Genomic DNA, 25,594 nt, shown 5'->3' with positions numbered 1-25,594 from the left:
CTGCTTCAGCAGAAAATCATAGAATCAAACGTTAAAAAAGTGTAGAACTATTAAACTACATGAATATTGACATATCGGACACATTAGTGCATGCCACCTTATATTCTCTTTGGTATAGTTAACTGACAAAGAATTTAACTTTTTTTATTATTAACCTATTAAGTATGGAGGACGTGTTTATTTTTGCCTCTCTGGTGGACATGGCCGCGTCAACATCATTTTTGTTTACAGATATACGGGGGTTAGGACATCATGATATGACATATGATTAAGGTCAAGTCGGCGTCCCTTGTGAGTTATATGGGTTAAACAGGAGGGGGAATTTTCTGTTTTGTCCAGTTTTGTTGAAACCAAATTATATTTTTGAATGATTTTTCATGAATTATATTGCATTTGATATGTTGGAAAACAAAACATTTGGAAAATATAAACTTGAGTGTCATAAATAGGTCACAGTGATGAGCTAGGTTTGTTATATTTTTTTGTAATTGTCAATTTTTCAAGGATGAAGTTAATCAGATGCCATAATATCCAGAAAACAATGTTATATATATATATATATATATATATTATATTTAAATTGCAATAAGCAATATGGCTTGCATATTTTATTAAATTAGGCAAATAATAGCATTGCATGAGATAAAATTGGTGACGGGGAACGGGGTGAGGGGGGAATTTTATTTTTAAACGTACAGTGAATGCTTTATGCAAGGGACTCCGACCTGGCCTTAATCATAAGTCATATAATGATCTCTAACCCTCGGGTATCTGTAAACAAAACAATAATGCTTGGTGTACGGCCACCAGAGGCCCCAAATTGACACTCCTCCTTTTAATATGTACTGTTCTGTTATAGACGGATCTGATGAAGGCGATGAAAACGAACCAATTAGACAGTCTACGTCGACAAAGAAAAGCGAAAATACCTCAAATCAGAAAAGGAACACTGTGGGCGTATGCGGAGCTGAAGTGAAAGGTATATATTTAAAACATGTTGTTTTACTTACTATGCCCGTATGTTTTCCCGATTCGTCATTACAAGAAGTTGATATTAATATCTAAATAGTTTTACTATTACTACTACTACTTATAAATTTGAAATTAGACATGAATTAACTTGGAACTTGACATGGCGGTCATTTTCCTTCTGATGATGACGACGATGATGATGATGATAGGAAAGTACGAGGAGACAGCAATAATAAAAACTCAAGGCAGAAGAGGAGTACGGAAAAACAACGTGAAGGTAGCGTTGGTATATTGTATTAATACCCGGTATGTTAACTTGATCATTTAATTATGTTGATTTGTAGGGTAAACAACATGTCTATGCTTATTCCGGATATTTTGACCAGATCTCAATTAGCAATTTAGACATATTCACATTGTTGTCGATACACACGTTGTTGGCTGTCTGTAATGCCGAATGCCTCTCTACTGCTTGATCATCATACATGATACATGGTGTTATAACGAGACATGAACAGAGTGACAGGTTTTTCAATGAACTGATTTAGAGCAAACCGCGTCGGCCGGTTCTAGAATACCAACTACGTTGTTACACAATATGGCGCCCCAGCACCAGAACCACGCTCTGTGGGACTCGAACGAATACCCTAGTAAGCTAGACTCGATAAATGTGAAAGTGGAGTTTCTATTAATCGCCGTACTCACATTCAAATATGCGGGGAAGCTCAAAAAGTTCATATAACTCGTTGGTGCGGAAAGGCAGGCACTATACAAAACTGTGAGATAAAACGTTGGCGAAAAGGATATAAAGGTCCATATGGTACTTTATAAGTTTGAAAAGTACTGAATACCAAACAGAACGAAACAGTGGAACGTTGCAAATGCAACGTGTCCGTGAATTGAAAAGGAGTGGGGTCGATTGATAGTGTAATACAAATATAAAAAAACCGTTGGTTTTAAACGTTTAATTTTGGTGAACTCTCTCATCTATCACAAAATCTTGTATGGAATCCGGGACACTTTTGTGTTTGTTGGTTTCATAAAATTAACCGGTCATGTAAGGACGGCATGTCATGTATGCGATGTGTTCGGTGCGTGTTTTTGGGAGACTGCTGTATCTTCTTGTGTAATGGAACTGTTGCCCACTTTATAGTGCTATGTCACTGAATCAACCCCAACGGGTCACATTATACTGCAGCTAAATATTGATTGGGAATTTGTTTATACCACACGTGGTACACATTCTGATTCGTTGACACGGTGAACTTTGCCCGAACTACGTTTGTTTTCCTCAGTACCACGTTCTCATTTGGCAACGTGATAAATGATTGAGTGAAGTCATACTATGTTGTGATCGCCACTTCACGACCAAACTGCTGTTGGAAAGCGGATGTGTCGCGTGTCAAAATAAGTGACATTTTGCTTAAAATCGACCTGTAAGACAAATGACCAGTCTAATGGTTTGAGACTGAAGATGATTTTAACGATAAGTTTGACGAGTCTGAAACGCAAAATGAATTCAATTTGATAAAAATGGATACTTTGGATATCTTTTCACTCATACCTACCGGTGTAACACTGGCTGGTCTAGGGCAATACACTCATGTCGCCCGAGGCTGTATTGCAATGCCACTCATGCAAGAAAGCCTCGTGACGTCACAGCGTTAACAAAATTACTACTTTTGGGATACAATTTTAACATGTTTTTTTCAGAAACTAGGCTGGATATACTTTAAAAGATACAAACAATGGGAATTGAATTGAAAATATCACGAAATTGTCATGTATAGAGAATTGACTTGCAGTCCCGTTTTCTTTCAAAATGGCAGAAAATCATAGTAATAAAATTGCAATAAAACGTCAAAGTATGGGAGAAAAATACTCTTTCATACTTGGATATGAAGGATAGAGATATTCTTCCCTCGGGATCACAAAATGTTGTAAAAACCTCTGAAAGCCTTGACCATCGGGTAGAATATCCATATCCATCATATCCACATATAAAAAGGAGTCTTATAATATAGCCATAAAGTGAATGCTAAATTGGTGAAGCAACTACGAAAAAGTAACTTAAAGTGACGTTAAATGAGTAATAATTTATCCTAATGAAAAAATTATATCAGTGATTCCTTAGTAATTTAGAACTGTTAGTTCCTGATTTTTTTCTGATGCAAAGATGTACATCTCCATTAGCATATTTCGACAAATACACGTTACCTAATCCTAATCGTACTTATATCGACTACATATACAATAAGATTTAATTGTGGCAGGAACAGGTCACATGGCTCATAGTTGTTAAATATGGAATTTATTCCACACTCAGAAACGACGTTAGTTTTAAAAATAATTCACTGTTGTCAATTAAATTCCATATACAACACTCACTCGTTGTGTATACCTTATATATACCTTCTTGAAAAAAAATTCTACAACTACAGCCCAATTTTGAATGATTTATTCAAGTTAAAGCATATCAACCAACGCATGTGAATGTTATCACCTTACGCAAATTGACATTGATTTTTTTTTTCAATTGGGATAAGTCCATAATAAGTGAAACAAAATATTGATTTACCTCTCCTTAGCCTATGAACATGTCAGCATTAATCTGCTATATTATGAATACATTGATACGATTATGAATACATTGATAGTTTGAATAACTCTTTTATTAATAACACCGGCATTATAGAACTAAAAATAAACTCTTAATTTCACACATTAGTGAATTAAATTACAGATTTCATCAAATCTAATACAGAAAAAGAAAAAGGCAGAAGACAGCATCCGGAATTCAAACATGAATCCGGAAGATCACCCCAGAGTTCTCCCCCACCGTCTCCCCCACCACCGCCAGGTAATTGTACTTGACATATCTGCATTGAAATATCTGTTTGGTATTATCTATGAAATATTCCAAATATTGACAAAGTTGTATGTTTATCTTTGTATTATTTTTTTTCAAATATTCAACATGAAGGATCAACGGAATTTCCATTCAGCGATCGACGTCGAGATGTGAGTTTCATACAGTTCATTAAAATTATAGAAAACTAATTTCAATTTCATAAGACACAATACAATAATGATTATGAACTGGAGAACCAAAACTAAGAATAATAAACAATGCTATTAAATATATTTTGTTAGATTCCATCTTACCTCGCGAGAAATTTCATGGAATAAATCAAACATTCAATGATTATTTTGATATATTTTCCACTTCAGTTTGTAGATATTGTCTTTGCTAACATGTCCTTCTAGATAGTAAAAATTTACATTTGAAGTATTTATTGAAATTAAAATTCAATTTGTTATTTTACTTTACCATTCTCTTTAATGAAGTGGTCATAGTAAATACAATGTATTTTTTTTCTATAGCGATCTGAAGAACTTTCCTCGGAATATGCCATAAAACATGGAGACCTCCGATTATTAAGAGCATTAACGTTTTTTCCTGAATGTGAAAAAATAACCGATAGGGGATTGCTTTTCCCTTTGCATACTGCGGCGTCACTTGGATTAAAAAGAGCGACAACTTTTCTCTTGCAATCGGGCTTCGACTTGGATGAACGAGATGGAACCGGCTGTACCCCTATTGAAAGCACTGATTGTAGAAAAAACAAGCCATTGTTTGAATATATGAGACGAATTGGAGGGATAGACTCCTCTCCCCAATCCACCACACATGGACAAGGAGATGGTATGTTGTTCGGATTTTCTAATTGTTTTCATTGAGAAGTCGAAAATTTCATATGATTAATTAATTTAAGTAAAATATTAATTTTCTGTCAAAGGTATTCATAGAGCAAAAATTAGCGGGGAAGCCATACTTGGTGCGTTTGCTATCAATAACGTGAATAAAATATTAATAGCTCTTTCACATAATCTGCAGTTTTACCAGAATTTCAATGTGAAATGACTATACACACGATATATGAAAGCAATATTTTCCAATTGTGCTTTCTGAGCAGTATGGATATTTGCAGAATTCACAAGAGCAATGTAATATCTTAAAGAATAGAAATTACCTACAAACACACTATTCAATTTGCACAAACTAACATTACATATATATTTACTACAGTTACTTCTATTGACAAAATTTTGAAAATATGAATACTTATTTATCACTTTCTGATAGATTTTACGCTTCATTAAAAACTGTCCAACTTTTTAAAAATGTCGTTCTGCTTAAAGTGGAAAACATATATACATTATGGATTAATGTGTTTGGTGTGGATGTCCATTACTTTATTTGTTATTTTTTTCCTCAGTATTTGCGATAAAAAAGATTGTATTTACATTTTCAATGCTAAATGTTAAACTGAATACTGTTTTCCTTCGTGATTTAGTTTATTTATTTAAATGTCCTTTATAGTGTTATATAATGCTGTATGATCAGCTCCTTTGTGATTAAAAACATTTTGACTCAGATGATTGACAGAGATAAACAATCGTTTGGAAATCACAAAAAACCTACTTGACTAAGGTTAAAACTTGATGTGGACGAGAAGATCATTGCATGCGAATAAGCGCATTAGAAACATGAAGAAACATTTCCCGAAATTAATCATTATAAGGATCCTGTATCGAGGTATGGACGACCTATAATGATCGGGGTTTCTTCTAACTGTCTGCTTGTTCATCCATGATATATGACAATATGTGTAAGGAGCATACTTTTATATTACGTTCTTTACAAATGTCTTCTAAATAAATGTTTTAGATGGGATAGAACCCAGAGGAGGCATTGCTAGTGTAACCATGGAAAGGATAGACCTTTCAACAAGGACGATTTATTTCCCATCTGAACAGGTAATTTTCGAAGATTTCTATCCCTTGCAATAACATCATTTTTTTTCTCTTTTTTTTCTGGTTACGAAACAATACTAACTGTTAAGAAAAAATGATTTGTAAAACATTGTTAGAGCAATTTACGTGCATATATGATATATCATGTGTTCGTGTAGTATCTTTGCAATGCCAAACATACAAAATAATACAATGTTTTTATTTCATTGTAGTTTCGAACTACCTGTAGGGAAGGTCACACGACACAGAAAGTGTTTTTTGTTGCACCGTTTGTCACAAAGTATAAAACCGTATGCATGTATCAAATGTATGGTTTGCTTTATGCCCTCGGGCACTGCAAGACAGAACGGAATATCCGGCAATGCTTAAGTCACGCAATTCTTCCTGAGGCAGACTTGATGAAACACAAAGATTGCAACTCTGGTGTTTTCAAGTTTGATGCCTGGTTACACAGCAGCAGACGTGATCGACGAGGAGATCATACAGGTAGTGTTTTATTTGTATATATTTACATTTTGCCACAGAGAATCCCATTACTCTAATGATGGTCGTTGTCTGCATTATAAGCCAATAAATGCAGCCTAGACTTGGTGTAGTAATATCTATATAAATGGATGCGTGACTTGTTTACTGACACCATGTTAGTCCGCGCGGGAAAATTGACGTTGAAGTTTAATGAACCAGTTTGGTTATGAAACTATAACAAAATCTTTTAAATGTTTGGAAAATTGAAAGTAAACTGGAAAGCTACTGAAAAACAATGAAACTTTGCTGTATTTTCAATTTTTTTTAAAGGGACTATATTTTATCACTTTGAACTTGGCTGTTGAGGTTAAATGCCTGAAGCGGGAAATTCAAATGTTCACTCGCATCTAAATTGTTTTACTTTGAACTAGAAAGTTAAATGTAAATTAACAATTAAAGGATTGCTAGATTGAATTTACTGGAGATATAAATGCAATTTGGTTGGCAGATAAATATTCATAGCGCCCTAACGGGTGCTATTCTATTTATCTTCCACCCAGATTGCATTTATATCTCCAATAAATGCAATCTAACAATCCTTTGATTGTTAATAATATTTTTCCAGATGACTATGAACGAAATAGAAAACGTCTGTTTACAGGCGAAATTTGATTGGGGATATTACAGTATTACATATACAAATGTATATATATGCCAGAGAATGTAGACAGTTTATCATATGTTTAAGACTACCCTAATTAGACCGAGATCTTTTCTATCATTAGTGTCTGCCTTTAATGGACATGTCCAACCCAGATTTAAAACATAACATTTGTTTCTGTATTTATTTATTTAATTGTTATCTAGTTATTCTGAAGGGACACTGTTCTTAATTATATGGTTCGGCAAATGTGTTTTGACTTTTTGGATGTTTTACTCTCGAAATATCAATTACATTTAATGATTAGTTTATTGATTGATCATATTTATCATGTTGATGTTACATTTCATTATTATGTTATTAATCAGCTAATACCATGTTGTCCCCGTTATTAGGCGAAGGTCTGTGATATTGGCCCGAGACTGAAGACCGAGGGCCAATGCGACAGACCGAGGCCTAGATTAGCTGGAATTAGCTGATTATTGATACTTTTATTAAGTAAATACTTCCATCATCAAAAGTAATCTACAATTCATAATATAAAAAGAACAAACTGATAAGATTTATCCAATTTTAATCAGCTAACGTGACTATATATAAACATACAGTACGTGTAACTTGTTACTTTAATGCCCCGCATTTATATTACCGATAAATAAGTAGTAATGTTCGGAAACGAGTTCAATGATACGTTTAAGGTCACAGTAACTAGTTAGATCAACAAGATGGTAATCTGTTTAACGTAAAACACACGCTATCCCTACTGTAACATACCTCTGTGTCTGTCTGTTGTCATTGAGGCGTCTTCAAACTATGTTAATCGGAACATCCGTCGTATACGGTAGTTACCATGATGAGTCTAAAAATATTCCGGATGCCGTCGCGTACGTTCGACTAGCGCGCTTTCAATATTAGCCAAGTTTATCTCGTATTGGCCCAGTTTGTCGATATTAGCCCAGTTTACCGATATTGGCCCAATTTTGCTATGATACATGTATCGATAGGACATAATTTTTACAAATATGAAAGTAGTTAATTAATAATAATCAAGATCCCATTTTGAAAAAAAATATGAAAAGGTCATTTTTCTTCATCAATAATCTTCCGCAATGCTTATCATCGTTTTGATAATCCAAGTTGCAAAACGACCGTCTATTGACCAGCATTTCTTCATTCTTTGAGATTCAGGATTATATTCCACTTGGAAATTGACCCTATACATAAATTGACATTTAGTTGTATATTTCATTCGGGTTATTTGATTCAGACTACAAAATTATAGAAATAGAGGTCATTTGCTTTTACAAAATGTTTGCTATGTTACTGCATTGTGTATACCATTTATTGTTGATAAATATATGACAATTTAATCTTTTAGGAAGATATGTCATTAAATATCATTTCAGAAGAGATACCATCATGGATAAGTTCGCTACTTCAGGGGACCGCGTACTCGCAAAGCAGCGTCAGTATTCTCTGTGATGGCTGGACCCCAATGCATTACGCTATACTGATGCAAAACGATGACCTTGTCAAGCATTTATTGCAAACTGGAGAAGGACATTTGAAGGATAAAGCATATACTTTGCTTCCAAAGTTCATACTAGATATATTGAAAGGTAAAAGTCGTTTTGAATACTACGAGTATGTTTATAGCCACATCGAAGGATTTACACCTCTTATGCTAGCAACTTTCATAGAAAATGTGACAGCACTTGAGTTATTGTTTCAAGACAGTGAGCAAATAAGCAGCTTTGCTTGCACTGATATCGATGATGCACTCTCTCTTGCGTATTGCGATAGGATGGAGTCAGTGCTTCTTTATGCTCTTTGTAAGGCGGGGAAGGATTATTTGTCGCAAAACCATCAAATTGATGTCAATCTGGAACCTCATTACCGAAAGGAAAATCCATTGAGACGAATTTTGTTTGCTGCATCAACCGATGTGATAGACAAAATTGAAGAGGATTTCTTTACTCTGGAAATTCGCGTTGAAAACAAAGCTATCATCAGTGAATACCTATACACCACAAATAATCTAGATGTTGTTTCAGAGGAAGATGATACACTCCTTGCAGAAACAATAGAATGTCATTCTGATAGATTATGGAAGAGGCACAGTTCTCTGAATGCCATTATTCCCGGACATATATCAGTAGTAAGGGATGGGTGTCCCGGCTATGACAAAACCATCATTGTCGTGTTTTACAGTAATGATAAAGAACTGACGCCATCATCTGAAATACCTTTTCAAGAGTATTTATTCACAAATGGGTCGAAGATTTTAGTTCATGTTGTAGAAGGGTTTTTCAGATTTGACAGCACTGTTCATGTAGGACAAAGTATTGATTACAAGAAATCATCAATCAATAGTATGCGAGCCACGCTTGGACCATTTGTACAAAGCTCACAAAATAAGAAAGGAGTTCTTACCTGTGCACACACATTCCTTGAGGATTTTTTCAATTTCAATAATGATAATGCCTACCATGATGTCACATATGATCCAGAAATGCCATCCCAACTGAGAAGTGTATTTTCTGAAACAAATTGTCTTACCATTTATAAAGACCAACCAAACACATATAGGGACTCACAAACTGATGAACCTATAGCAGACGATCGCATCCCTATGGATTGTAAAGAGTAAGTACACCGTTTGTGGTTAAATTTAAATATGATCAGATAACAATGAAAATAAAAGTCAATAACAATATTTAACTCCGTATTTAAAAGTTATATTTTGACATTCTGAAAATTATCATGTGCATTTTCTTCAGCACCCAGCAACCCTGTGGATACTTGAGAAGGCTATTGTTGCGGCCAGACAAAGATGTTGGCATAGATGTCGCCCTCATTTTATTCAATGATGACGACACAGTTACTTGTAGTCCACAATTACATCTTGGACATCCTATGTTCAGACAACAGCTTCAGCAGCATCGTGAGTATTTTTTTAATTCATATTTATATGGTTTAAATAGTCATAGTAAAATATTAAATTTAAATATGCCGTAAATGATGTAAATTTCATACTCACGAACCAAGAAATAATTACCACCAAAAGATAACAACACTTTGAGAATTACTAACAATGCCTTAACTTTTTAATTTTACAAGTGACAAATAAAAGCTGAATATGAATCTTGGCAGCTTTGCAAAAACTCATTCTATTTCATTGTACAATGAACTACAATGTGTACATACGGTCAGTCTACTAAACCAAGTTGGTCTACAATTTCATTTCTCATTTTTTGCAGTGTTATTGGCGATTGTGAAATGATTTTTTTAAGGTCCGTTCCCATCTAAACATACATGATATCAAAAACCAATAATTAACAGTGAATTAATGATGTGTTGAACTAATGTTTACCGGGCATCGTACATGTATGTCAATCCATTAGAATTACAGCTTAATGCAATAAACGTTATGGTTTTCAATTAGTATCGACTACCAAGAAAAAAAAGCATGTCATTTTTTGTTAATGTATGGCACATATATCTTTGATTAAATAATGACCAATATGTAGCCCGATGACGTTATCTCAGATTCCCTTGAAGCGGTACATCACTATATTAACAAATTCAAAGGTCTTAGGAATTTTCTATATCCTGATTAACCAAACATTTCGGCAATACGTAGTTTTGGCCCAGTTACTAAAACTATAAACATCCTGCCTATGTACTCAATGTCGATCTCACCTGGACTGCTTATCGGCCAATGACAATAAGGATGATCGTATTTCAATGCTAAAATTGCGGAAGAGGAATTGGGCAATGCGTATGAGAAGTAAATTGTTTTTATCATTTTAGTAACTCGATATTTCGATTTACTAACTCAATATTAACTAAATGTAATTGGTTGGCACACGTAATACACTTATGTACGTACACGTTGCGACACATATTACGCCTAATATGGGAGTGGAACTATTGTAGAGGTAGCTGGGAAGTGGAGTGGTTTGTTCTTCTTTCTCCAACGTTTTGGGGATCAATGAAATTATACAATCACTGGACAATAAATGAACACCAATAGAGTATGTTCTGATATAACACTTATTATATTTACGGTAATTAGTTTGTACGTGTATTTTTATAGTATGTATTGATACGGTCCAAGAAAGTAATTTCATCGTGTTCCATTTAACATCTGTTTTGTTATATACATAATTTTACGTAACCCAATTTGAATACATATCCGAAATTGCAGTTGATGATCTCATTCAAGATAAAAAAATGATTAAATTGAGAAGGGTATCTAAGAACGACACAGTGACATGAAAATATTGCTTACATTCATAGATAAATATACAAGATATGGAAATTAGCCCAATGGATTTTGATGATAAATGTTATTGAATGTACAGTATATTAGTATATTTAAAGCACCGACGAAATCATCTTATTTCTTGGTCATAATTAATTATTGGTATACATGTATACTTTATTGATCAAATACATATGTAACCCTTTTGTTTGAAATTTGAAAATATAGGGCCATTCATATTCATGAACATTTGCATGAAAACGATAGGAAACTCAAATTACACTACATGTATTTATTTTACATGAAATATGCTATAAGTGTTACGTTTTACATCCAAAATATGTTATTATTTTTTAAAATTGCATTACATTTGAAGACAGATCACTGGAGCATCAGATTTTCTATCTGTACAAATCAGCAAAACACCATTTTTATACAACAAAATAATTGTTTATATTTATCTTAGAAAGGATTGTGCTTATACATTGATATTGTACACTTAACATTGTATAGCATCGTTTTTATTTATGATGAAAATTCATAGTTTGGGCATTTTATTTTTCATATTTCAATATACATGCATAGACATTTTCCTTTGTTGAGTGCAAACAAATAAGATAAAAGATTTAAAAAGACAAAGATCGACTCAACACGGTAAATGTACTAATTTCTACCATTATATTATCTTTTAAAGAACATCGGTTGTTGTCTGACTAATGTTTATGTTTCATAATAGCTATTTATATTATCAAGAAGTCTCTTATAAATCCATGCAACAAATAACATAATCTTGCTAGTTGAAATTGGTACATAAACGGTTATCAAAAATAAATCTTAATAATTTAACTAATAAATATAAACTTGTGACATGGCAGCCGATGCCCTGTCACGGTATTGGCTAGTCTAATTAATATTCTCGTTATACATGTAGTTTATAATAGTACAACACTACTAGTAGTCACACTTTTGATCAAGATACCAGGGGTATGAATTATTTTATACATTATAATATCGTAAATGGCGAGCAAAGTTTTATTTTGTTTTTTTTTCTCCTATTTTTTGGTGGAAATAATGCATACGATATGCAGACATTGAAGTATCTTTACAGTCTTTCGGAACTACTGTCAAGGTATTCACATTGTTTTATTTATTGATTTATTAATGTCAAATTTGATTTTGTGTTTATGGGTCTTGGTGATTCTATGTTCGTTGCTGTTTTCATGTTATAGTGTTTACTTTGTGTAATGAATTGGCAATTTCAATATATGTATATATATATTTACTTGTTTTTTAGCTCACCTTTAGCCCACGTCGTCCGGCCGTCCGGCGTCAACTTTTCCATTTAAACAACTTCTTCTCCAAACTTGGAGACCTAAAGTCCTGAAATTTGAGTTATAGCATGCTGGGATGAAGGGCTACCAATTTTGTTCAAATGAATGACCTTGACCTTCATTGAAGGTCACAGAGGTCAAATACGTGAAAATCTACAACAGACTTCTTCTATATAACCAAGAGGCCTAGAGACCTGATATTGGGCCTGTGACATGCTGGGACGTAGGGCTTAAAAAGTTTGTTCAAATAAATGACCTTCACATTCATTCAAGGTCAAAGGGGTTAAAAAGGCTAAAATCTTTAAACGACTTCTTCTTAATAAACAAACAGCACAGGGACCTGATATTGAGCCTGTGGCATGTTGGGATGAAGCGCTATCTAGACCTTGACCTTCATTAAAGGTCACAGGGGTCAAAAAAGGCTAAAATCTTTAAACGACTTCTTCTTGATAACCAAGAGGCCTAGAGACCTGATATTGGGCCTGTGACATGTTGGGATGAAGGGCTACAAAGTTTGTTCAAATGAATGACCTTGACCTTCATTCAAGGTCATGAGGGTCAAATAGGCTAAAATCGTTAAATGACTTCTCCTTAATAACCAAAAGGCCTAGAGACCTGATATAGGGCCTGTGACATGTTGGAATAAAGGACTACAAAGTTTGTTCAAAAGAATTACCTTGACCTTCATTCAAGGTCGCAGGGGTTAAAAAGGTTAAAATCTTTAAAACGACTTCTTTTAATAACCAAACAGCATAGGGACCTGATATTGAGCCTGTGGCATGTTGGGATGAAGCGCTATCTAGTTTGTTCAAATGAATGACTTTGACCTTCATTAAAGGTCACAGGGGTCAAAAAGGCTAAAATCTATAAACGACTTTTCCTTAATAGCCAAGAGGGCTAGAGACCTGATATTGGGCATGTGGCATGCTGGAATAAACGGCTACGAAGTTTGTTCAAATAAATGACCTTGACCTTCATTCAAAGTCACATGATCAAGTAGGTCAACATTTTTAAACGACTTCTTCTTAATAACCAAAAGGCCTAGAGACTTGATATTTGGCATGTGACATGCTTGGATAACGGGCTACCAAGTGTGTTGAAATAAATGACATTGACCATGACTCAAGGTCACAGGGGTCAGATAGGCTTAAATCTTTAAACGACTTCTTCTTGATAACCAAGAGGCCTAGAGACCTGATATTGGGCTTGTAACATGATGGAATGAAGGGCTACAAAGCTTGTTCAAATGAATGACCTTGACCTTCATTCAAGGTCACAGGGATCAAATAGGCTAAAATTGTTAAATGACTTCTTCTTATAAACCAAAATGCCTAGAGACCTGATATTGGGCCTGTGACATGCTGGGATGAAGGGCTACTAAGTTTGTTCAAATGAATGACCTTGACCTTCATTCAAGGTCACAGGGGTCAAATAGGCTAAAATCTTTAAACGACCAAGAAGGCTAGAGACCTGATATTGGGCATGGGACATGTTGAGATGAAGCGCTACAAAGTGTGTTCCAATGAATGACCTTGACTTTCATTCAACGTCACAGGGGTCAAATAGGCTAAAATCTTTTAAACGACTTCTTCTTTATACCCAAACAGTCTAGAGACCTGATATTGGGCAATAGACATGTTAGGATGAAGCGCTACAAAGTTTGTTCAAATGAATGACCTTGACCTTCATTCAAGGTCACAGGGGTCAAATAGGCTAAAATCTTTAAATGACCAAGAAGGCTAGAGACCTGATATTAGGCGTGGGACATGTTGAGATGAAGCGCTACAAAGTGTGTTCCAATGAATGACCTTGACTTTCATTCAACGCCACAGGGGTCAAATAGGCTAAAATCTTTAAACGACTTCTTCTTTATACTCCAAAAAGTCTAGATACCTGATATTGGGCATGAGACATGTTAGGATGAAGCGCTACAAAGTTTGGTCAAATGAATGACCTTGACTTGCATTCAAGGTCACAGGGGTCAAATAGGCTAAAATCTTTAAACGACTTCTTCTTTATACCCAAAAACAGTCTAGAGACCTGATATTGGGCAATAGACATGTTAGGATGAAGCGCTACAAAGTTTGTTCAAATGAATGACCTTGACCTTCATTCAAGGTCACAGGGGTCAAATAGGCTAAAATCTTTAAACGACTTCGCCTTAAATGACAAGAAGGCTAGAGACCTGATATTAGGCGTGGGACATGTTGAGATGAAGCGCTACAAGTGTGTTCCAATGAATGACCTTGACTTTCATTCAACGCCACAGGGGTCAAATAGGCTAAAATCTTTAAACGACTTCTTCTTTATACTCAAAAAAGTCTAGATACCTGATATTGGGCATGAGACATGTTAGGATGAAGCGCTACAAAGTTTGGTCAATGAATGACCTTGACTTTCATTCAAGGTCACAGGGGTCAAATAGGCTAAAATCTTTAAACGACTTCTTCTTTATAAACAAACAGTGTAGAGACCTGATATTGGGTATGTTACAGTACCTGAACCGTTTAACGTTCCCAGCCTAACGCAAACGCAACGCAAAAAAATCGTCCGTTAGCTAACGCTAACGATTGCTAACGCTAACGATTAACGATTAACGATAAACGATTAACGCAATACCGGCTAACGATTAACGATTAACGCAAAACGCAAAACGATCGGCTATGATAAACCGGAAATACCATTGTTATAATCACGGACACGGCTTGACGGTAAATAAATAACGGATCTTGACGTTCTGAAATGCAAACGAAAGTACAAGAAAAACTGGAGTATGTTCGGGATTAAAGTTTCTGTATATCATATAAACATTTGCCTATGAAATCTATATGGACACGTTGAAGTCAAAGACGACAGTACTCAATGCAAAGTTTCCACTTTACATGTACAAAATGTACGTATACAAATGAATTACATGTGCACTGTGTGTATGGAGAAAGAATGGTATTATTCTAAAGTGTCATTTTACCCGATAATTTAAGAAATAACAAATTGTTACAACATATCTTTACTGATAATAACACAATGAAGTCAAACACGACTGTACTCGATACGAAGTTTCCACTTCACACGTACGTTTACAAATTACGTGTACAGCCGTATGTATTAAGAGAGAATTGTATTATTTTAATTGTCATATTTGTCCGACATTTTAAGAAATAATAAACAAATTGTTACAACAAACACTTTATTGATAATATTACCGTCACAATGTCAATAACTTTAGTGAAGCGATCAGGCATATACTGGTACTTAAAATAGTATCATGGTATTGAAATGACCAATAAAATATATTTTCACACAAACACATTTAAAATGCAGTAAATCAAATTTCCATCTATATGTTTGATTTCTATTATCGATGTTTCATAACTCAACAATTGTAATAATTAACATCTTATAGTGTTTCCCGCATCAATAACAAGTTTCAGGGTTTTTGTAGATTGTCGAAAGGCTCTTCCGCTTACCATGGAAAAATTGTATTCTCGGAATATTTGTTCCATTACGGATTACACGCTGTATATTACTAGGGTGTGCATTCATAAAAGCTCATTGCTTACAATTGACTAGGCATCGATTTTAGGGTCGTACATGTACATTTACAAATGCACGTACATACACCACAGCTACTGTAATAAAGATTGAACATTTGAATTCGTGTTTCACCATTTGCAGTTCTCTCATATTATAGTTCATGCATATAATAAAGATATAAAGAATGAAAATATTTCACTTCCAGTTATTTATATTCAAATTAAGTCAATTATGCATAATCATTGATAACAACGACGATGAAGATAGTGATGCACATGCATACATGTATGTACACTGAGGATTATATACTGCAAAATTGCATTGCGACACTTTTCTACGTATATTTGTAACTGGTGTAAGACATATATTTATTTGATCACATTTCACATCAAGCAACTCCTCAATTTACAGTTTAAAACAAATTAATTATTCATACAATGTATAAGTGTAAGTTAATTCTTTCAAACGTAATCTATACTATAGGAAAGCATATTACACACATCAAAACTTTGAAATACGACAGTACATATATGGACGTGAAATGTACTGTCACAGTGTACGGCACACAGGTAAGTTGGGTATAAAATTAATCTCCCTCCCAAGAAGGTGTTAATTACAGGTGAACTCCGCCCGTGGCCAGCTACAGGGGGTCGACACAAGGGTAACACCAGTCGTGACCTATATACCTGTACAGGTAAAATACCCGTGCGCGTCACGCTGGGAATTGAAGAAATTCCAGTTACAAATAACAACGAACACGTGTGAGAAGGTGTCCGTGACAGTCCAGTTTTTATTGATATGAGCTGATTTGACACGCGTACAGTACGTGTGAAGGCTTACAATTAAACGTACCACTGCACATTTCAATTTATCTACACGTGTTCTACATGTAGTTGTAGGATTGCAAACATTTACATCATTTTATTCCATTTTCATATAAATAAAAGTACTTATAAATTGCGTTTACAAATATGTACATGTACAGTAAATGCCAAATCTCACCTATTCTCGTGTTCAACCTCGTCATATTAAATGATTTTTAAATTTCACGAATTTATTTACAAATCTTCCGAGTCTTTTTTTGCGTTCTTCGTACATTGATAATATTTAACATAACAAGAACAATATTATGCAGCGTGTCTGTAATAACATTTTTTATATTTTTATTATCTGTTTTAGCTATTTTCTTGTGTAATATATCAGTCGTCGTGGATACACGAAGCGGTAAACGTAATATCTTAGTAGACAAAAATGAACATTATATCCGGATCGTCAAAGCATATCACCGGCATTTGGTTCTATTTTTAGTGGTTAACGTTAGCGGAAGTGGATCCTGCTAACGATTAACGCAAACGATTTCTAACGCAAACGATTGTAAACGCAACTAACGATTAACGATTGCTAACGCAAACGATAACGATTAACGATAAACGATTGCTAACGTTAACGATTGCTAACGGAAAACGCAAACGCAAACGAAACGCAAATTTGGGAACGTTTAAAACGGTTCAGGTACTGTACATGTTGGGATGAAGGGCTACAAAGTTTGTTCAAATGAATGACCTTGATTTTCATTCAAGGTCACAGGGGTCAAATATGCTAAAATCTTTAAACGACTTCGCCTTAATAAACAAACAGCTAGGGACCTGATACTGGGCCTGTGGCATGCTGGGATGAAGGGCTACCAAGTTTGTTCAAATGAATGACCTTGACCTGCATTCAAGGGGTCAAATAAGCTAAAATCTTTAAACGACCAAGAAGGCTAGTGACCTGATATTGGGCATGGGACATGTTGAGATGAAGCGCTACAAAGTTTGTTCCAATGAATGACCTTGACTTTCATTCAACGTCACAGGGGTCAAATAAGCTAAAATCTTTAAACGACTTCTTCTATATACCCAAACAGTCTAGAGACCTGATATTGGGCATGTGACATGTTGGGATGAAGTGCTACAAAGTTTGTTCAAATAAATGACCTTGACTTTCATTGAAGGTCACAGGGGTCAAATAGGCTAAAATCTTTATGCTAGGTTTACACTATGTTCCCGGCGGCCACGGCAGCCCCGTTTCAGGCCACCGTGGACAAAACGTGGTGACCGCGAGACAACGTGAGACAACGCAGAAGGACGTGATAGACAAACGTGAGCGGTCGTGATTACCGTGGATGCCGTGCCAGATTTTTAAACTGTCAAAAAATTTGCCACGGCAGTCACGGTACAGATGGTGAACGCCACAGGACGTAATAAAACGGGATTGACGTAACAAAACGTAACAGTGCGTACGAGGCCGTAACAGAACTTCAAGACGGTCCGTGGTGGAACGGGCAGCAAGCACGTTCCCCGGAATCTCACGGTGATTTCAAGTTTTGTGACGTTCTGTTGCGTTTTTTCCACGTTTTATCACGGTTGATGCAGATTGGCTGCACGTTTTGTGCCGTTTTGTCCAGGTTTGTCAAGGTTTTTACGGCAAGCCAAGGTGGATGAAAACCGTTTTGATGCGTTCTGTCAAGGCATCTCACGGCTTGTAGCGGTTGAAAGTCCGACGTGATACGGCTTGTTACGTCTTATTACGGTCTTACGTTGCAAGCAAAATATGATGGAGTATCATTGCCTGGGCTGGTACATATTCGCTACTTCATTGAATTATTTGTATTAAGAAATAGAAATAGTCATTAGCAAACACATTTAAACCCTCAAATTATACCAAAGCTATTATTGCAAAAGACAGATTAAATGAGTACAGCAAAAAAATATTTGCGTAGAAACACTTGGCTATGATAATTATATATTTATACCAAATATGCTTTTAACAAATTTTGTAATTAAAACGTGTTTGAAATGACATTTTCGGCAATACATATTGTTTCAGTTGCTCCAAAACGCCCGGCACCATACGTTTATCCTAGTAAGCCTTTGCGGACCGTGTAAAACGTAGCAGACCTCATCAGATCTTTAATAAAAATAATAAAAATAGTCATAGCAAACACATTTAAATCCTCAAATTATACCAAAGCTATTATTCCAAAAGGCAGATTAAATGAGTACAGAAAAAAATATTTGCGTAGAAACACTTGGCTATAATAATTATATATTTATCCGAAATATGCTTTTAACAAATTTTGTAATTAAAACGTGTTTGAAATGACATTTTCGGCAATACATATTGTTTCAGTTGCTCTAAAACGCCCGGCACCATACTTTTATCCTAGTAAGCCTTGGCGGACCGTGTAAAAACGTAGCAGACCTCATCAGATCGTAACAGGCCAGGAGAGAACGCAGTGGTATCCTTGATAGACCGTGCTAAAACCGTAGTATACCTTTAACCTCCAGGAACAGCCCTTTCTCCTATATCCACAGTCCACCACGTAATCCGTAAAAGACCGGGACAAAACTTCACAAGACCTAGCTCAACTTGAATACAGATACAAAAATGGCAAAAATTCCACGACGCACCACGTTTCGGGCAAACGGGGCTAGCGTGGTCGCCGGGAACATAGTGTAAACCTAGCATTAAACGACTTCTCCTTAATAACCAAACAGCCTAGGGACCTGATATTGGGCCTGTGGCATGCTGGGATGAAGGGCTACCAAGTTTGTTCAAATGAATGACCTTGACCTTCATTCAAGGTCACAGGGGTCAAATAGGCGAAAATCTTTAAACGACTTCTCCTTAATAACCAAGAAGGCTAGAGACTTGATATTGGGCATGAGACATCTTGGGATGAAGCGCTACAAAGTTTGTTCAAATGAATGACCTTGACTTTCATTCAAGGTCACAGGAGTCAAATAGGCTAAAATATTTAAACGACTTCTTCTTTATACTCAAACACTCTAGAGACCTGATATTGGGTATGTGACATCTTGGGATGAAGCGCTACAAAGTTTGTTCAAATAAATGACCTTGACTTTCATTCAAGGTCTCAGGGGTCAAGTAGGCTAAAATATTTAGATGACTTTTCTTAATAACCAAGAGGCCTAGGGACCTTATATTAGGCCTGTGACATACTGGGATAGAGGGCTATCAAGTTTGTTCAAATGAATGACCTTGACCTTCATTCAAGGTCGGAGGGGTCAAATAGGTGAACATCTTTAAACGACTTCTTCTTAATAACCAAGAGAACTAGAGACTTGATATTTGGCATTTGACATGTTGGGATGTAGTACTACCAAGTTTGTTCAAATGAATAACCTTCACTTTCATTCAAGGTCACAGAGGTCAAATAGGCTAAAATCTTTAAACGACTTCTTTTTTAATAACCAACAGGCAAAGGGGCCTCTAATGTGCTTAGGGATTATATACATTCTTTTTTACTCTATTTGTTTAGTATGAACCACGCATGATTACCAGATTGCAGGTGAGCGTTCGGGTCTATTGGGCCCTTGTTTTACCTATTCTTGGTGTCAGACTACTGTTGCTTTTGCATTTTCAATACTTGCTATACATGCAACATGTGTAATATTTACTATAATGTATTAGATTTAAAAAAGTATTAGGATAGCATCTGCAAACTGTAGAGGATTAGATCAAAAGGGAAAAAGAATGGATGTCTTTAATTTCTTAAAAAAAAACACTTTAGGGAATTTAGTATTTTCTGTCTCCAAGTTAATACTTCAGTTCAGGTAAGAACTTCTTCAGAATTTTTAAGGCTTCCTTTATGGTACAACCCTATTATTGCATTAATAATAAATCCTTTTTTTAACAAAAAATGGTTTGATAAGGGTGAATAATTTTCTTTTTTTTAATTATTTCAAACAAAGATTCGGTATAGAATCAGAAAAATGTTTTGCTTTACCGAAGTATATGCAGTTGTATCAAGAAAATGTGTAAGAATCTAAATTTAAACCTTAGTATATTAAATAAACTAGATAGACCATCCATACCTAGTCACATTCATATTTTATTTTAAAGTATTAGGGGATGTAAAGACATGTATTTCTTGTTTAATTGAAAAAATAAAGGTTTGATAACATCAGAGCAGAAATGTAAGCAACAAGCTGTCTTTAGAAACATACACTGGAAAAACAAATATAAAACACCTTTTCGAATTACCAAAGATATATCAATACAATGGTTCCAGTATAGACTACAACACCGTAAACTCCCTTTAAATAATTACTTAAAAATTATAAATATTTCTGAAAATAATATATGTAATATCTGTAATACAGAAGTTGAAACCATAGAACATATTTTTTGGTATTGTCAAAAATCTTTTGAAAAATGGCAAGATATGAAAAGAAAAATATATGAAAAAAACTAATAATGTGGTGGACTTTAAATTAGAAACAATACTGTTTGGTGTGACTGAAAATTTATCAATTATACCTCTCATTTTTTTTATTCTTTATATGAGGTTTTATATTTTTTCTGTATCAAGAAAAAAAAAACATAAATATGCAAGGTTTGAATGAGTTTTTGTTTACAAAATATGATGTTGAAAAAAGTTGTCAATTCAAAATGGATGTATTGAGAAATTTGATCAAATATGGATCAATTTGAAATGTATTTTTGAATAGTTCGTGAAATATGCCAAACGATGTTTGTATGATGTTTTTATATTGTAGTATTTAAATATGTATGATTTGAATCTTTTTTGTTTTGTTTGTGTATTGTCTATAATTCTTTATATGTGTGTGTGTGTGTGTGTGTGTGTGTGTGTGTGTGTGTGTGTGTGTGTGTGTGTGTGTGTGTGTGTGTGTGTGTGTGTGTGTGTGTGTGTGTCTTTTTGTGCTAGATCTTGTTTGTATATACAAATATTTTATTCACTCCACTACAAACATTAAACCAAAACAATTAAATTCCAAATCTTAATGTGAACAGAATACTCAATACACAAGTAATTTTCTTAAAAAGTTTTTCCTTTTTTCCCTTTAACTATAATGCCTCTAAAAATTATGTTTATTGTTTAAATTGATGCATGCTGTGCGAGAGCCCTCCTGTGCCAGGAAAATATTGCTCGGGGAGTTGACCCCAGGGCAGGCCCAACCCTGGCATCTCTCACCAAAACACTGATGTGTATATATATCTGTTGCAATGCAACAAATGTATATACACATCATATACAGCTGGGGAAAAATATTTGTACCGTGAAAAAGAAAATAAGATAAAAGATTTAACTAGCTATAAACTTTGATATCTTAATAAACAGATTAGAAAATACTGACGTGGACTTTCATTTTTTATCATTAGTAAAAGATCATTATGTAATAAAAAGGTCAAAATTTTACGCAATTTGCAAAGATAAAAAATAAAAAAGTAAAATAGCTGTCTCTAGAAACCTAGCTAATGAAAATGGTATATCATGTATTGGTCGATTTCATTGGGTGATAATTTGAGTTTAATTTGTTTCAAGAGCAATTCAATTCATCATCCCATAAAATCGCCCAGAACAAGATCGTATTTTTATATTTCAATTCAATCGTATTAGATTTTTCTTATTTTTTATGAAAAAGTTTTTGCAAGTCTACAACGAGAGACGTAATGAAATAGTGCTTCATTAGAGTACAACGAACTCAAATAATTAGCGCAAATATTACAATTTGTCAAACATGTATTTAGAAGCATTTATATTATCAATGTAATCCAGATGAAACCTAAAAATAATTGCAATAGATTTAGAAATGAATGCAAAAATCGTCCGCCGAAGCTGTGGAAGAATAATGTTTAAACTGTGTGAAAGGTTGTCTCCCCGTTTCGATTCAAAAAGGAGAGTTACCGTAACATGGGTCAGTAACCGGCATTGCTCTAGTGGTTTATTTACCATTTAGCCTTGATACAAATTAAACAACTGATTAAAAGTAAATCTATATGCAATGACTTTCATACAGCTTTTGTTATCTTCATTTCGGCTTCGTCATTTGTTTATTATAGAGACGTTCTTAGTTTTTACACACTTTACACAGGGACATGGCAACATTTTATTCTTCTTCAATACCGCAATGTTGCTCGCCTGAAACGATAAACATGGGTCAGTAAAACGATAAAAGGACATAAATTGGTCCGATAAAAGCAATCAAATCATAACTAAACCTTAACATGTGTATAATACGCCTAATGATTATAACTACACCTATGATTTTTTGGGAGAAAAGAAACACATGAGGATATAGGACGGGAGTGTTAATCGATATGCTCTCAGCTAGAAAACGTGGGGGTTATGGTTTCATTGTCTTGAACTCTTTATTTACATTATTTGTAAATATAATGTAACCGTTCCTACATATAGCACCATCTACCTCCTATCCACTATCCTGTACACGAGGAGCTACTGTGGTCTATCGGCATATTTAAGTTATGCCTAATATGGCCGTGTTAATTACTAAGGATTACCAAATAATCATTTGAATAACCTCTTATTACCCCCTTAACAAGTAATTAATCAACCATTTTCCGATGATTCCATAAATTTCAATTTTTCCACTATGCAACGGTATAGGGTAAGGTGCAAATGGTTTGGTATTATTTCCACTTACTTTTAAAATGTATTTTTCTTTTTCTCCTTTCTTTATCTTACCAATCGTTTATCACCTGAACTCCCTTTCTTTATCTATCAACTGTTTATCACCTGAATTCCCCTTTCATTATCTTACTAAATTTCGGTTATGTTAATGCATATTTACGTCATAATAGAAAAATAAACTACTGCATTTCGTCTTAACACATAACAATGACGGTGGATAAAGGATAAAGCGTATTTTATACCACAGTGACTAGTTTTTCATCTCATCGTTCAAATATGTCTTTACAGGCGTTCCAAGTCTTGATCACCTCAAATTCGAATATGACAGAGAAATAATACCTAGAAGATCAGGCAAAGTCTGCAAATGTGGGATGGGCACCGGTTTCACTGTTGGAAACGTTCTTTTCGATAAAGCCACTGGCCAAATCAAAGTTAGTGACGACAGTTTGCCGAATGAACCTCTGGGTGTCCAACATGGTCAACGAAAGTTCATCATGAGAGGACAGATTGTGGTACAACATCACACTGAAAGTTTTTTTGCCATAGGAGATTCTGGGGCGGCTGTTTTTCTCTTCGAGGGAAACTGTCCCACGAAATGTTTGGGAATAGGTATAGGTCATATGATCAACAATCCCGTCTCTTTAGTAACTCCGATACGTCCGATTTTGGAAGAGCTTTCTGAAGACCAAAATACAACGTTTCAATTACTGGAATGTCAAAGAAAAGATGTATAGACTAGAAAACTCTAGAAGCTAATTGAAAGTGATCTTTCAAAGAGGTTACCTTAGCAACACTACTTTTTCTTATTTCATTTCAAGCCTGACCATTATTGAGTTTGTGTATGTTGTCGTAGTGTACAAGCATGTAATCTGTACCAGGAATCCTATAAGGCATAACTCTAGCTAGATTTGTACAAATGGTTTATCGTTGAAATGTATACTTGCTATTCTGGATCATTTTATGTATTCAGAAGTATTGTTTCTTACGTGCCTACTGATGTTCTTACATCACAACCTAATAGTACCCTAACTTGTACCATTTTTGATTACCAAAGATTTAGAAGAACAGCTATTTTTATTTCATTGAATGGTAAGTTTTCGGCAGCCTATCTAGTTCTTGAAAATATGGCAATTTATCTATAATAGCTGTTTGCTGAATCGCGGGAAACTATATTTCATTTCAGAAATATTTCATTAACAATACAAATATACATAAATACAGAGCATATATATACATTGTATTTTCAAAAGAATAAGACAGCAGGCATATTGCCTATATTAGTCTTCTTCTGTTACTTCCGGTTAGGCTTGAAAGAAATATGGTATGTTTCACTCTATTACAAAAACATGGCATTACGTGTTTGGTATCGAACTCAGGAAAAAGGAATTTATGTTCATCGTGTAATTAAATGGACTATGCATTATAATCAAAAGGATAATTTCTACTAAAAAAAAAAAAAAATCTTAGCAAGCAAATGAAGTTGATACATGTAATTAATAGAGTGAATGCAAAACACATTTCCAACAAGCCTTAAATGAAGAAATACACGTTTCAATATTTTTTTTATATATAACTACTCATTCACGCTCATTCATTCCTTTCCATTCATACTAGAATGTTGTATAAATTTATTATACTATAATAATGACTTAATTGCTATAATATCATAGTAAGTAAATGTAACTGAATTACTACTACTTAGTTTTGCATATAATTCAAATTATTTGTACATAGAAAAACGTTTTGAGGATTTAATATATAAATTTACATGATAAAGAATAAGTGTATTTATTTGATCAGGTATATGTACATTACGGTTGCCACACAGTAGTCATTGTAGATTTACATAACCTAATACATTGTAGATGGATAAAATGTGGTGCCTTGAATCATTATACAATGGACATTGAAAGAAAAAATGAACTAAAATCTTCACTGGGAGCACCACATACACAGGATGAGTTATCAATCAGGTGATCAGAATGTTTATCAAAATTAAGGTCACTTTTAAAATTTCTAAGTTGGCAAAGGATTATGTTAAGTTGTCTTGGAGAGGAATCCATGAATATTTCTGAAACTATCATATC

The 25,594-nt window shown here is 34.5% G+C and overlaps 1 protein-coding gene across 1 annotated transcript; it reads left to right on the top strand.

The window, feature by feature from the left end:
• The first annotated feature begins 840 nt into the window (after positions 1 to 840).
• On the top strand, positions 841 to 25,107 carry LOC138311961 (uncharacterized). Its single transcript, XM_069253080.1, has 9 exons — positions 841 to 979; positions 3,716 to 3,832; positions 3,956 to 3,993; positions 4,357 to 4,678; positions 5,705 to 5,793; positions 6,003 to 6,276; positions 8,323 to 9,562; positions 9,697 to 9,860; positions 23,796 to 25,107. Exons 1-9 carry the CDS (start codon positions 841 to 843, stop codon positions 24,239 to 24,241), a joined length of 2,829 nt encoding a protein of 942 aa, XP_069109181.1. The 3' UTR covers positions 24,242 to 25,107.
• Positions 25,108 to 25,594: the final 487 nt, after the last annotated feature.

The sequence above is a fragment of the Argopecten irradians genome, unplaced genomic scaffold (genome assembly GCF_041381155.1).
Source record: "Argopecten irradians isolate NY unplaced genomic scaffold, Ai_NY scaffold_0163, whole genome shotgun sequence".
NCBI lineage: Eukaryota > Metazoa > Mollusca > Bivalvia > Pectinida > Pectinidae > Argopecten > Argopecten irradians.
This window is presented reverse-complemented; position numbering and strand designations above follow the sequence as displayed.

Excerpts from the sequence above, each read along its gene's own strand:
- LOC138311961 (XM_069253080.1), top strand. The coding sequence starts at position 841 with ATGTACTGTTCTGTTATAGACGGATCTGATGAAGGCGATGAAAACGAA. Across the intron at positions 3,833-3,955 it reads GTCTCCCCCACCACCGCCAG|GATCAACGGAATTTCCATTC; the intron begins GTAATTGTACTT and ends TTCAACATGAAG. Across the intron at positions 9,861-23,795 it reads ACAACAGCTTCAGCAGCATC|GCGTTCCAAGTCTTGATCAC; the intron begins GTGAGTATTTTT and ends ATGTCTTTACAG.